The 15,553-nt window shown below is 48.1% G+C and overlaps 1 protein-coding gene across 2 annotated transcripts in view; it reads left to right on the forward strand.

Annotated features, from left to right (window-relative positions):
* Positions 1-8,164, forward strand: part of KIFBP (kinesin family binding protein) — a 51,741-nt gene extending 43,577 nt beyond the window's left edge. The window contains exons 6-7 of one of the 2 annotated variants that reach the window (XM_063961571.1): positions 6,286-6,401; positions 7,210-8,164. In XM_063961571.1, the coding sequence (XP_063817641.1) occupies positions 6,286-6,401; positions 7,210-8,088 (995 nt within the window). In that variant the 3' untranslated portion in view covers positions 8,089-8,164. The remainder of the gene's footprint in view (positions 1-6,285; positions 6,402-7,209) is intronic. The other variant, XM_063961572.1, reaches the window with a different exon arrangement.
* Positions 8,165-15,553: the final 7,389 nt, after the last annotated feature.

The raw sequence follows: 15,553 nt of genomic DNA on the forward strand, positions 1-15,553 counted from the left end.
AGGTCACGTTGGGAAACATCCCCTAGGGTGGATAAAGCGCTTACACGTTTATCAAAACAGGTGGCACTACCGTCTCAGGATACGGCCGCCCTAAAGGATCCTGCTGATTGAAAGCAGGAGGCTACCCTAAAAGCTATATATACACACACGGGCATTATATTGCGACCAGCAATTGCATCAGCATGGATGTGCAGTGCTGCTGCTGCGTGGTCAGATTCCCTGTCGGATAATATTGATACCCTGGATAGGGACAATATTTTGCTGACAGTAGAGCATATAAAAGACGCTGTCTTATACATGCGCGATGCACAGAGGGATATTTGCCGGCTGGCATCAAAAATAAGCGCAATGTCCATTGCCGCCAGAAGGGGGTTATGGACTCGGCAGTGGTCAGGTGATGCCGATTCAAAAAGGCACATGGAAGTTTTGCCTTATAGGGGGGTGGAACTGTTTGGGGATGGTCTTTCAGACCTCGTTTCCACAGCTACGGCTGGGAAATCGACATTTTTGCCACAGGCTACCCCACAGCAAAAGAAAGCACCGTATTATCAAGTACAGTCCTTTCGGCCCCATAAACACAAGAGGGCTCGAGGCGCATCCTTTCTGCCGAGAGGCAAAGGTAGAGGGAAAAAGCTGCAGCATACAGCCAGTTCCCAAGAGCAAAAGTCCTCCCCCGCGTCCGGTAAGTCCACAGCATGACGCTGGGGCTTCACAGGCGGACCCGTCTCAGAAATTTCAGCACACAGTGGGCTCTCTCACAGGTGGATCCCTGGATCCTTCAATTAGTATCTCAGGGGTACAGGCTGGAATTCGAGACGTTCCCCCCCCCCCCCCCCCCCCCCCCCCCCCCCCCCCCCCCGCCGTTTTCTAAAATCTGCCTTACCAGCAACTCCCTCTGCCAGGAGGCAGTGTTGGTGGCTATCCACAAACTGTATTCACAGCAAGTGATTGTCAAGGTACCCCTCCTTCAGCAAGGAAAGGGTTACTATTCCACAATGTTTGTGGTACCGAAACCGGACGGTTCGGTGAGACCCATCTTAAATTTAAAATCCTTAAACACGTATATCAGAAAGTTCAAGTTCAAGATGGAATCGCTCAGGGCGGTTATTGCGAGCCTGGACGAGGGGGATTACATGGTCTCTCTGGACATCAAGGATGCCTACCTGCATGTCCCCATTTACCCTCCTCACCAGGAGTACCTCAAATTTGTGGTACAGGACTGTCACTATCAGTTCCAGACGCTGCCGTTTGGGTTATCCACGGCACCGAGGGTCTTTACCAAGGTAATGGCCGAAATGATGATACTCCTTCGCAAGAAGGGAGTTTTAATTATCCCGTACTTGGACGATCTCCTGATAAAGGCGAGGTCCAAGGAACAGTTGGTAGTGGGGGTAGCACTTTCTCGGGAAGTGCTACAACAGCACGGCTGGATTTTCAATATTCCAAAGTCACAGCTGGTCCCCGACGACACGTCTTCTGTTCCTGGGAATGATTCTGGACACAGACCAGAAAAAAGTGTTTCTTCCAGTGGAAAAAGCCGAGGAGTTGTCATCTCTAGTCAGAGACCTCCTAAAACGGGGACAGGTGTCGGTACATCAATGCACACGAGTCCTGGGAAAAATGGTAGCTTCGTATGAAGCAATTCCATTCGGAAGGTTCCACGCAAGGACTTTCCAGTGGAACCTGTTGGACAAATGGTCCGGGTCCCATCTCCAGATGCAACAGCGGATAACCCTGTCGGCAAGGACCAGGGTGTCGCTGCTGTGGTGGCTGCAGAGGGCTCATCTACTAGAGGGCCGCAGATTTGGAATACAGGACTGGGTCCTGGTGACCACGGATGCCAGCCTTCGGGGCTGGGGTGCAGTCACACAGGGAAGAAATTTCCAAGGACTGTGGTCAAATCAGGAGATTTCGCTTCACATAAATATTCTGGAGCTAAGGGCCATTTACAATGCCCTAAGCCAAGCAAGGCCCCTGCTTCAGAACCAACCGGTACTGATCCAATCAGACAACATTACGGCGGTCGCCCATGTAAACAGACAGGGCGGCACAAGAAGCAGGAGGGCAATGGCAGAAGCCACAAGGATTCTCCGATGGGCGGAAAATCATGTGTTAGCACTGACAGCAGTGTTCATTCCGGGAGTGGACAACTGGGAAGCAGACTTCCTCAGCAGGCACGACCTCCACCCGGGAGAATGGGGACTTCATCCAGAAGTCTTCCAAATGCTGGTAAACCGTTGGGAAAGACCACAGGTGGACATGATGGCGTCCCGCCTCAACAAAAAGCTAAAAAGATATTGCGCCATGTCAAGGGACCCTCAGGCGATCGCTGTGGACGCTCTAGTCACACCGTGGGTGTACCAGTCGGTTTATGTGTTTCCTCCTCTGCCTCTCATTCCCAAGGTACTGAGAATAATACGAAGGCGAGGAGTGAAAACTATACTCGTGGTTCCGGACTGGCCAAGAAGAGCTTGGTACCCGGAACTTCAAGAGATGCTTTCAGAGGACCCTTGGCTTCTGCCGCTCAGACAAGACCTGCTGCAGCAGGGGCCCTGTCTGTTCCAAGACTTACCGCGGCTACGTTTGACGGCATGGCAGTTGAACACCGGATCCTGAAGGAAAAGGGCATTCCGGAGGAAGTCATCCCTACCCTGATCAAAGCCAGGAAGGATGTCACCGCAAAACATTATCACCGCATTTGGCGGAAATATGTTGCTTGGTGTGAGGCCAGAAAGGCCCCAACGGAGGAATTTCAACTGGGTCGATTCCTGCATTTCCTGCAAGCAGGGGTGACGTTGGGCCTCAAATTGGGGTCCATTAAGGTCCAGATTTCGGCCCTGTCGATTTTCTTCCAGAAAGAACTGGCTTCACTGCCTGAAGTTCAGACTTTTGTCAAAGGAGTTCTGCATATTCAGCCTCCTTTTGTGCCCCCAGTGGCACCTTGGGATCTCAATGTGGTTTTGGAGTTCCTGAAATCACATTGGTTTGAACCACTTAAGACTGTGGATTTGAAATATCTCACGTGGAAAGTGGTCATGCTGTTGGCCCTGGCTTCGGCCAGGCGTGTGTCAGAATTGGCGGCTTTGTCATATAAAAGCCCTTATCTGATTTTCCATATGGATAGGGCAGAGTTGAGGACTTGTCCTCAGTTTCTCCCGAAGGTGGTATCAGCGTTTCACTTGAACCAGCCTATTGTGGTGCCTGCGGCTACTAGGAACTTGGAGGATTCCAAGTTACTGGACGTAGTCAGGGCCCTGAAAATTTATGTTTCCAGGACGGCTGGAGTCAGGAAAACGGACTCGCTGTTTATCCTGTATGCACCCAACAAACTGGGTGCTCCTGCTTCTAAGCAGACTATCGCGCGCTGGATTTGTAGCACTATTCAGCTGGCGCATTCTGCGGTGGGACTACCGCATCCTAAATCTGTAAAAGCCCATTCCACAAGGAAAGTGGGCTCATCTTGGGCGGCTGCCCGAGGGGTCTCGGCTTTACAACTTTGCCGAGCTGCTACTTGGTCAGGGGCAACACGTTTGCTAAATTCTACAAAATTGATACCCTGGCTGAGGAGGACCTGGAGTTCTCTCATTCGGTGTTGCAGAGTCATTCGCACTCTCCCGCCCGTTTGGGAGCTTTGGTATAATCCCCATGGTCCTTACGGAGTTCCCAGCATCCACTAGGACGTCGGAGAAAATAAGAATTTACTCACCGGTAATTCTATTTCTCGTAGTCCGTAGTGGATGCTGGGCGCCCATCCCAAGTGCGGATTGTCTGCAATACTTGTAAATAGTTATTGTTACACAAATCGGGTTGTTATTGCGAGCCATCTGTTCAGAGGCTCAGTTGTTATCATACTGTTAACCGGGGTTCCTATCACGAGTTATACGGTGTGGCTGGTATGAGTCTTACCCGGGATTCAAAATCCTTCCTTATTGTGTCAGCTCTTCCGGGCACAGTGTCCTAACTGAGGCTTGGAGGAGGGTCATAGGGGGAGGAGCCAGTGCACACCAGAAGGTCCTAAATCTTTCTTTAGAAGTGCCCAGTCTCCTGCGGAGCCGTCTATTCCCCATGGTCCTTACGGAGTTCCCAGCATCCACTACGGACTACGAGAAATAGAATTGCCGGTGAGTAAATTCTTATTTTATTTCACTTATCTGGCATATCCTGGCACTCTTCATTTGTAACGTGGTTACCTATACACATCAGAGTCAGATGTGGTTTTTGTGCTGGATCAGTATTCATGAGAATGCAGCCTTTAATTTAACTGGCAGCTAGCACTGTATTGGTATTGCTCCTGCCTCATAAATATTGGTCATTTAAATTCCTCAGTCATGTCATTGTTTTCTAATGAATTGGTAAACCATGTAGGTTACATATTCACAGAGGCCACACAATGGATGCATCCAGACCTAGCGTACAGAAAAAAGACAATTACTTACACTGAATTAACAAAAGTCATGGGATAGCAGTATGTAAAGGTTCTGTGATGTCTTTGAAATGGGCAGACTTATATCTTTTGTAATTGACATCTTGTGGGTCAATTTGAACACCGGCTAGTCAATTCGTCTTGCCACGAGCAATCAGAGTTTGAATAGGACATAATGGTTGCCAGACGGATGGGACATTCCTTGATCTATGGTGTCACTGGTGTATTGGGAATATCTCAGGGAAGGTATCAACACCCATTGTGGACAGCGCAGTGGCCGACCACGTGTGCATAATGATCGTGACCAGCGGCTTCTGGCCAGGATTGTCTGTGGCAAAAGAGAAGCGACACTGACTCAAATGACATCCACATTTGATGTAGGAAGTACTAGACACATTTCCAGCAGATCAGTGCAGCGTTATTTTAGCTTATGTGGGATATGAGAGCAGAAGACCCACCAGAGTGCTCCTGCTAACACCTGACGCAGGACACAGTGCCACACTTGGGCTTGTGTTGTTGCTAATTGGAACATGGAGGACTGGTAACGTGGTATGGTCTGATTAATCACTATTCCAGTTGCTTTGGGCTGACGGTAGGGTTCAGGTGTGATGCAGACTACATGAGTCCATGGACCCCAGTTGTCAAAAAAGTCAATGTGCAGGCTGATGGTGTTTCCATAATGAGGTGGGGGGTGTTCACGTGGCATGGGTTCCACTGATTCGACTGAACACATCATTGACTGGTAACAGCCATGTTGCATTGCTTGATGACCATTTTCAGCTCTTCATGGACTTCATGTGCCTCCACAACAATGGAATATTCCAGCAGTATAATGCACCGTGTCATTGATCCCAAGTTGTCCAAAATTGGATCCAGGAGCATTTTAGAGAGTTCCAACGAATTGTATGACAACCACATTCGCCCGACATGAATCCATTTGAGCATTTATGGGACGTTGTGGAGAATTGCTGCTATTTGCCGGGCTAGAGGGGGTCCTACACATTTTGGCTCATGGATTGATCATTGCATTTAAGCTTGCAGCCCAACATCAAGGGACCCCATCTCCTTTCAGGTCCCACTCTATCATTCAGATTTCTGAGAAACTGGCAACTGCTATCACATCAAAGTCAAACTGAAAAAGTCCTACTTGGTTTAAAGCTCACCTGCCAACTATCTCACCTTTAAAAGCCATGAGTTAGTCACCAACACAGCTCCTGAATTACAACTAAGAAGCATCGGAGACACAATTAAAGTGGGTGGTCTTCAGTATGCTGGCTGTCGGGATCCCGGCGCACAGTATACCGGCGCCGGAATCCCGACAGCCGGCATACCGACACTTATTCTCCCTCGTGGGGGTCCACCACCCCCCTGGAGGGAGAATAAAATAGCGTGGCGCGCCACCGTGCCCGCAGCGTGGCGAGCCCGCAAGGGGGCTCATTTGCGCTCGCCACACTGACGGTAAGCCGACGGCCGGGCGCCGGTATGCTGGTCGCCGGGAGCCCGACCGCCAGCATACCATACCACACCCAATTAAAGTGAATGAGCTCATATGCATGTGAGTGTGTGTGTGTATATATGTATGTGTCTATGTATGTGTGTGTGTGTGTGTATGTATGTATGTGTGTATATATATATATATATATATATATATATATATATTATACATACACACACACACACACACACACACACACACACACACTGAGAGATCTACAAATGTATACTGTATAAATTTATTCTTTAAGCTGGAAAATCCTCTCACTCTGCTACTGTACGCTATTCTAGTTTGGCTCTGGGAAGTGGGTTCTGACATTTCTGCGATTGTGTGTTACCTGTATTTCCCGCATTTTTTTTCTTTTAAGCAGATGAAGCAGAAGAGGAACGCCTTGATCTTCTAACAGAAAAGAAGGCCAACATAGCGAGATGCTGGGTGAAATATTGTCTCAATTTATTGCAGGATGCACGCAAAAAGCTTGAGGTAACTTTTTTTTTTTCCCCGTGACTAGTATGTTTAATTGCATTACTACTTAGTATAAGCTTTTAATCAGTGTGCCCCATCCCCCATAAGCAGGACCCCCAGGGGCAACTACATGCAGAATCAGTAAATCGGTATCGCTCACCAACTTTAAATGGCGTGTGGTGTGCAAACAGAAGACCAATCAGAAGCTGCAGTCAGTTCCTCCTGCTGACATCCTGTTATATTGGAACTTTAAACCTTTATATTTCAGTTCTGCCCACCAAAATTGCATGCATTATGCCATTACTGTAAATATATACTTATTTATTGGGGAACTTGTTGATACTGTTTTTGGCTCATATATTCCTCTCCTGCAACATTTACAAAATAACATCCTGTGCTTTTTATCAGTGTATTTATATGATTGATGATACCATTGGTACCCAGTGACGATTACAGGAGAGCTGTGTCTTAGCCAAATACATGGCTAGAAAACACAAGTGGAATCAAACAACAAAAGGCAATTTATTTAGTAAAACTGATGTGCACAAACCAATAAATGAAAGTTATCTGAAGTTGGAAAACCTTTCTAATTATCTGTCATGTCCAGGAGTAGGGCATGTAGAAGAATTTTATCCCTGTTATGTATGGTTTCTGTAGCCCTAAAATATAAGTGAACTCTGCTAGAAAACCGTTTCACATTATCTTCAAATATTTTTGTCATGATTTAGTAACTTTGACATTTGTTTAAAGTTGCTTTATATTTAATTATTTTATATTCTAGAAACAGCAGTCTCCAGGTCTAATTCATCTTTGGTTTCTGTCCTAGGACAATATTGGGGAACTTGACGTTGACCTTCAAGATGAACTTAAAGCTGAACGTAGAAAGGAAGAAGATGAGAAGGAGAAGGGCCGGAAGAAGACGGTCCTCTTTGGATCAAATGACATATATGATTCAATTTTAGCTGCAGAGGAAAAAGTTGACTGTTCACTTCCTCTAGATTTCAAAGAAGCCAGAGAGGTATTTTTAGTGGGGCAGAATTATATAAATGAGGCCAAAGAATATTTTCAACTGGATGGACACGTTACTGACCACGTTGAAGTAGTCCGGGACCACAGTGCTCTATTTAAGGCTCTGGTTTTTTTTGAGGAAGACTACGAGCGGCGGTGTAAAATGCACAAACGTAGGATAGATATGCTAGAACCGGTATGTAAAGAGTTAAATCCTCAATACTACCTCCTGGTTTGTAGACAGCTTCAGTTCGAGCTGGCTGACACCTATTATGAAATGATGGATTTGAAAGTAGCTATAGGAAATAAACTAGAGGAGATGGACTCTCACACAATCAAAAAAATCAACATTCTATCACAGTCAGCAATTAAGTACTATGAGATGTTTCTGGACTCTTTAAGAAACCCGGATAAGAAGTTCCCTGAAAAACTGGAGGAGGATGTCCTCCGTCCTGCAATGGTGGCCAAGTTCCATATTGCGCGTCTTTACGGAAAACTCATTACATCCGATGCTAACAAACAATTGGAAAACATGCAGAAGTCTCTCAATTATTACTCTTTTATTGTAGATTACTGTGAAAACCATGAAGAAGCTGTTAAATCGGTGGAACTGGAGTTGGAACTTACCAAAGAAATGGTGGCACTCCTTCCTGCAAGGATGGAGAGGCTAAGGCTGCAGCTATCTTCCTTCTCCTAAGCAATAGTGTGAAATTTCACTATTTAAAACAATGTATTAACCTAATTTGCAGTGAAATAAATATACATATGCCTGATGCTTGCTAAATACTTTCTTTATCTCTCCATAGGTAACACATGCTTTAGACAGTGGGTTATGGGTAGTGAGGAGGAGCCAAGCACCAAACAGTTAACTTTGGCTTCCTAGTAGCACCCCTGGCTCCTTCTCCCCATATACTCCAGCCCGGCCAGTTTTAGTTTGGTGCTTGCAGGGGCTGGCACGTTTTAAGCAGCCTTAACTTTTTTATTTCTTTCTATTAAAAAAAAAAAAAAATTATCCTGCAGGATCCACAGGTCGGCACCAAATGAACAAAGCAGTCGGCTTCCCAGAATGCAACGAGCACATCCCTATATTCCCACCACCTGGCTCAAGCAAATCCGTTTTTTGTTTGGTGCAACAGGAGCCGGACCACGGTCAATGGGCTGCTGGTTTTTTAGCAGCCATAATTATTTATTTTTTTATATAGTCTTACTAGGTTTTTTTTTCTTTTCTTGAGCAACCTTTCTAAAAAGCATCTTATACGTACCTTAGAAAGAGTCGCTCCAACAACCCCCGCTGGGTTGCAACAACGCTTACCAACGTGTACAGTGCTGTTTCGGCGAGCGTCTGTGTAGGATGTACTAGCAAGTCCAGCAGACATTACCAGGCTGTAGCCGGAGCACGGAGAGAAGGTAAGGCATCGGTTCCGCTTACTAGGGGAAACTCGAGACACAGCCGCACTGTTTCGGGATGGAGACTACCAAACAGTCGCTGACGCGGCTGCCACCTCGGGTGCGCTAGGCCAGGGATCATAGGCTCCAGGGGTAGTATGAGGCCGCGATCACTAGGGTTGATGTCAGCAGTGGGGAGTAAGACACTCCCTTGGTCGCCCCTCCCCCCGGTTCATGACCAGTTTCCTCCGAGTTTCCCGCCATGAACTGAGTTTCCGCTTCCGTCTGAGACGCTATGTATCTAAAAGGACCCAGTCGCAGCATAGGCGGCTGTATGACTGTTGCGTTGGTGTTCACTTGGGCATCTGTGTTCACTGTAGGTTCACAGGGCAGTTGTGTACACGAATAGCGTCTGGATCCATTCAGTGTTCACTAACGTATTGATCGTTCCTGGAAGCGGGGTGAAGTCTCACTGTATCCCACTCTCCTGAGCCAGGTGATACAGCACTAAGGGGGACATTTACTAAGCAGTGATAAGAGCGGAGAAGTGAGCCAGTGGAAAGTTGCCCCATCAACCAATCAGCAGCTCTGTATCATTTTATAGTATGCAAATTATAGATGTTACTTCACTGCTGATAAATTGCCATGGGTAACTTCTCCACTGGCTCACTTCTCCACTCTTATCGCTGCTTAGTAAATGTCCCCCTTAAGTCTCTACCTTAGCTAACCAACTTGAAACTATTCGGCAACGACTGAACCAACAATACTTAACCAAGTAACAATGCAGGAAAACGAAGCACTGGGCGGGTGCCCAGCATCCTCTATGGACTACGAGAAAAGGATTTACCGGTAGGTAATTAAAATCCTATTTCTCTGACGTCCTAGTGGATGCTGGGAACTCCGTAAGGACCATGGGGAATAGCGGGCTCCGAAGGAGGCTGGGCACTCTAGAAAGATTTCAGACTACCTGGTGTGCACTGGCTCCTCCCACTATGACCCTCCTCCAAGCCTCAGTTAGAATTCGTGCCCGGCCGAGGTTGGATGCACACTAGGGGCTCTCCTGAGCTCTTAGAAAGAATAGACTTAGGTTTTTTATTTTCAGTGAGACCTGCTGGCAACAGGCTCACTGCAGCGAGGGACTAAGGGGAGAAGAAGCGAACTCGCCTGCTTGCAGCCGGATTGGGCTTCTTAGGCTACTGGACACCATTAGCTCCAGAGGGATCGACCGCAGGCCCAGTCCTTGGTGTTCGGTCCCGGAGCCGCGCCGCCGTCCCCCTTACAGAGCCAGAAGCAAGAAGATGGTCCGGAAAATCGGCGGCATGAAGACTCTGTCTTCACCAAGGTAGCGCACAGCACTGCAGCTGTGCGCCATTGCTCCTCTCACACTTCACACTCTGGTCACTGAGGGTGCAGGGCGCTGGGGGGGGGCGCCCTGAGGCAGCAATAATAACACCTTGGCTGGCTAAAATACCTCAATATATAGCCCCAGAGGCTATATATGAGGTAAATACCCCTGCCAGAATTCCATAAAAAGCGGGAGAATAGGCCGCGAAAAAGGGGCGGAGCCTATCTCCTCAGCACACTGGCGCCATTTTTCCCTCACAGCTCGGCTGGAAGGAAGCTCCCTGGCTCTTCCCTGCAATATACAGTAACAGTAAGAGGGAAAAGAGAGGGGGGGCATTAAATTTGGCAGTATATATACATATATGAAAAGCAGCTATTAGGGACATAACTCAGTTAGTCCCTGTATTTATATAGCGCTCTGGTGTGTGCTGGCATACTCTCACTCTGTCCCCCCAAAGGGCTTTTTGTGGGTCCTGTCCTCTGTTGAGCATTCCCTGTGTGTGTGGGGTGTGTCGGTACGGCTGTGTCGACATGTTTGATGAGGATAATGAGGTGGAGGCGGAGCAGATGCATTTTGAAGGGACGTCACCCCCTGCGGGGCAGACACCCGAGTGGATGAACTTATGGAAAGAAATGAGTGCACGTATAGATTCTTTACATAAGAAATTTGACGACATGCCAAATATGGGACAGCCGGGATCTCAGCTCGTGCCTGTCCAGGTGCCTCAGGGGTCGTCAGGGGCTCTAAAACGCCCGCTACCTCAGTTTGCAGACCCGGATGTCGACACGGATACTGATAACAGTGTCGACGACGATGAGTCAAACCTAATGCCTGTCAGGGCCATTCACTGCATGATTGAGGCAATGAAAGAGGTGTTAAACATTTCTGATTTACATCCAGGTACCACAAAAAAGGGTATTATGTTTGGGGAGAAAAAACTACCCGTAGTTTTTCCCCCATCAGATGAACTAAATGAAGTGTGTGAAGAAGCGTGGCTTTTCCCTGATAAAAAATTTGTAATTCCTAAGAAGGTACTAATGGCGTTCCCTTTCCCGCCAGAGGATAGGTCACGTTGGGAAACACCACCTAGGGTGGATAAAGCGCTCACACGTTTAAAAAAAGGTGGCACTACCCTCTCAGGATACGGCCGCCCTTAAGGAGCCTGCTGATAGAAAGCAGGAGGCAATCCTGAAGTCTGTATACACACACTCAGGCATTATACTTAGACCAGCTATTGCGTCAGTTTGGATGTGCAGTGCTGCCGCTGCATGGTCAGAAAAACTGTCAGAAAATATTGACACACTAGACAGAGACACTATTCTGCTAACGATTGACCATATAAAAGATTCAGTCTTATATATGAGAGATGCACAGAGGGAAATTTGCCGGCTGGCATCTAAAGTAAGTGCATTGTCTATCTCTGCTAGGAGATGCTTATGGACTCGTCAGTGGACGGGAGATGCAGATTCCAAGAGGCACATGGAAGTTTTGCCTTATAAAGGGGAGGAATTATTTGGGGATGGTCTCTCCGACCTAGTTTCCACAGCAACGTCTGGGAAGTCAGCATTTTTACCCCATGTTCCCTCACAGCCTAAGAAGGTGCCATTTTATCAGGTTCAGTCCTTTCGGACCCAGAAAAGCAAGCGTGGAAAAGGAGGGTCTTTTCTGTCTAGAGGCAGAGGTAGGGGAAAAAGGCTGCAACAGACAGCAGGTTCCCAGGAACAAAACTCCTCCCCCGCTTCCTCTTCCAAGTCCGCCGCATGACGGTGGGGCTCCACAGGTGGAGCCAGGTACGGTGGGGGCCCGCCTCAGAAATTTCAGCGATCAGTGGGCTCGCTCACAGGTGGATCCCTGGATCCTTCAAGTAGTATCTCAGGGATACATGCTGGAATTCGAGGCGGTTCCACCCCACCGGTTCCTAAAATCTGCCTTGCCGATTGCTCCCTCAGACAGGGAGGCGGTGCTAGCGGCAATTCACAAGCTATATTCCCAGCAGGTGATAATCAAGGTACCCCTACTTCAACAAGGCCGGGGTTACTATTCCACACTATTTGTGGTACCGAAGCCGGACGGTTCGGTGAGACCCATTTTAAATTTGAAGTCCTTGAACATGTACATAAAAAAATTCAAGTTCAAGATGGAATCGCTCAGGGCGGTTATTGCAAGCCTGGACGAGGGGGATTACATGGTTTCCCTGGACATCAAGGATGCTTACCTGCATGTCCCCATTTACCATCCTCACCAGGAGTACCTCAGATTTGTGATACAGGATTGCCATTACCAATTCCAGACGCTGCCGTTTGGACTCTCCACGGCACCAAGGGTATTTACCAAGGTTATGGCGGAAATGATGATACTCCTTCGAAGAAAGGGAGTTTTAATTATCCCGTACTTGGACGATCTCCTAATAAAGGCACGGTCCAAAGAACAGTTGTTGGTGGGAGTAGCACGATCTCAGGAAGTGCTGAACCAGCACGGCTGGATTCTGAATATCCCAAAGTCACAGCTGGTCCCGACGACACGTCTACTGTTCCTGGGGATGATTCTGGACACAGTCCAGAAAAAAGTGTTTCTCCCGGAGGAGAAAGCCAGGGAGTTGTCTTCTCTAGTCAGAGACCTCCTGAAACCAAAACAGGTATCGGTGCATCACTGCACGCGGGTCCTGGGAAAGATGGTAGCTTCTTACGAAGCAATTCCATTCGGCAGGTTCCATGCCAGAATCTTTCAGTGGGACCTGTTGGACAAGTGGTCCGGATCGCATCTTCAGATGCATCGCTTGATAACCCTGTCTGCAAGAACCAGGGTGTCTCTTCTGTGGTGGCTGCAGAGTGCTCATCTTCTGGAGGGTCGCAGATGCGGCATTCAGGATTGGGTCCTGGTGACCACGGATGCCAGCCTGCGAGGCTGGGGGGCAGTCACAAAGGGAAGAAACTTCCAAGGACTATGGACAAGTCAGGAGACTTCCCTTCACATAAATATTCTGAAACTAAGGGCCATCTACAATGCCCTAAGTCAAGCAAAATCCCTGCTCCTACACCAGCCGGTGCTGATCCAGTCAGACAACATCACGGCAGTCGCCCATGTGAATCGACAGGGCGGCACAAGAAGCAGGATGGCAATGACAGAAGCCACAAGAATTCTCCGATGGGCGGAAAATCATGTACTAGCACTGTCAGCAGTGTTCATTCCGGGAGTGGACAACTGGGAAGCAGACTTCCTCAGCAGACACGACCTCCACCCGGGAGAGTGGGGACTTCATCCAGAAGTCTTCCAAATGATTGTACATCAGTGGGGTCGTCCACAGGTGGACATGATGGCGTCCCGCCTAAACAAAAAACTAGAGAGGTATTGTGCCAGGTCAAGAGACCCTCAAGCGATAGCTGTGGACGCTCTGGTGACACCGTGGGTGTACCAGTCAGTTTATGTGTTCCCTCCGCTGCCTCTCATACCAAAGGTATTGAGAATAATAAGAAAGCGAGGAGTAAACACAATTCTCGTGGTTCCGGATTGGCCAAGAAGAACATGGTACCCGGAACTTCAAGAGATGATCTCAGAGGACCCGTGGCCTCTGCCGCTAAGACAAGACCTGCTACAGCAGGGGCCCTGTCTGTTCCAAGACTTACCGCGGCTGCGTTTGACGGCATGGCGGTTGAACGCCGGATCCTGAAAGAAAAGGGCATTCCGGAGGAAGTCATTCCTACGCTTATTAAAGCCAGGAAAGAGGTTACAGCAAATCATTATCACCGCATATGGCGGAAATATGTTGCATGGTGTGAGGCCGAAAAGGCCCCAACTGAGGAATTTCAACTAGGTCGATTTCTGCATTTCCTGCAAGCAGGAGTGAATATGGGCCTAAAACTGGGTTCCATTAAGGTACAGATCTCGGCTCTATCGATTTTCTTTCAGAAAGAACTAGCTTCAGTACCTGAAGTTCAGACATTTGTTAAGGGAGTGCTGCATATTCAGCCCCCATATGTGCCTCCTGTGGCACCTTGGGATCTCAACGTGGTGTTGAGTTTCTTAAAATCACATTGGTTTGAACCACTAAAAACCGTGGATCTGAAATATCTCACGTGGAAGGTGGTCATGTTATTGGCCTTGGCTTCTGCCAGGCGAGTATCAGAATTGGCGGCTTTGTCTTATAAAAGCCCTTATCTGATTTTCCATATGGATAGGGCAGAATTGAGGACTCGTCCCCAGTTTCTCCCTAAGGTGGTGTCAGCGTTTCATTTGAACCAGCCTATTGTGGTGCCTGCGGCCACTAGGGACTTGGAGGACTCCAAGTTGTTAGACGTGGTCAGGGCCCTGAAAATATATGTTTCCAGGACGGCTGGAGTCAGAAAATCTGACTCGCTGTTTATCCTATATGCACCCAACAAGCTGGGTGCTCCTGCTTCTAAGCAGACTATTGCTCGTTGGATTTGTAGTACAATTCAACTTGCACATTCTGTGGCAGGCCTGCCACAGCCAAAATCTGTCAATGCCCATTCCACAAGGAAGGTGGGCTCATCTTGGGCGGCTGTCCGAGGGGTCTCTGCTTTACAACTTTGCAGAGCTGCTACTTGGTCAGGGGCAAACACGTTTGCAAAATTCTATAAATTTGATACCCTGGCTGAGGAGGACCTGGAGTTCTCTCATTCGGTGTTGCAGAGTCATCCGCACTCTCCCGCCCGTTTGGGAGCTTTGGTATAATCCCCATGGTCCTTACGGAGTTCCCAGCATCCACTAGGACGTCAGAGAAAATAAGAATTTACTCACCGGTAATTCTATTTCTCGTAGTCCGTAGTGGATGCTGGGCGCCCATCCCAAGTGCGGTTTATCTGCAATACTTGTACATAGTTATTGTTAACTAAATCGGGTTATTGTTGAGCCATCTGTTGAGAGGCTCAGTTGTTTCATACTGTTAACTGGGTTTCATATCACGAGTTGTACGGTGTGATTGGTGTGGCTGGTATGAGTCTTACCCGGGATTCAAAATCCTTCCTTATTGTGTACGCTCGTCCGGGCACAGTATCCTAACTGAGGCTTGGAGGAGGGTCATAGTGGGAGGAGCCAGTGCACACCAGGTAGTCTGAAATCTTTCTAGAGTGCCCAGCCTCCTTCGGAGCCCGCTATTCCCCATGGTCCTTACGGAGTTCCCAGCATCCACTACGGACTACGAGAAATAGAATTACCGGTGAGTAAATTCTTATTTTTCTCGTACGTCCTAGAGGATGCTGGGGTTCTATTTAGTACCATGGGGATGTACCAAAGCTCCCAGTACGGGAGGGAGAGTGCTGAGGTTCCTGCAGAACAGATTGACCAAACTTTAGGTTCTCAGAGGCCAAAGTATCGAACTTGTAGAACTTAGCAAATGTGTTCGACCCTGACCAAGTAGCTTCTCGGCAAACCTGCATAGCCGAGACACCCTGGGCAGTCGCCCAGGAAGAAC

The sequence above is a fragment of the Pseudophryne corroboree genome, chromosome 3 (assembly GCF_028390025.1).
Source record: "Pseudophryne corroboree isolate aPseCor3 chromosome 3, aPseCor3.hap2, whole genome shotgun sequence".
NCBI lineage: Eukaryota > Metazoa > Chordata > Amphibia > Anura > Myobatrachidae > Pseudophryne > Pseudophryne corroboree.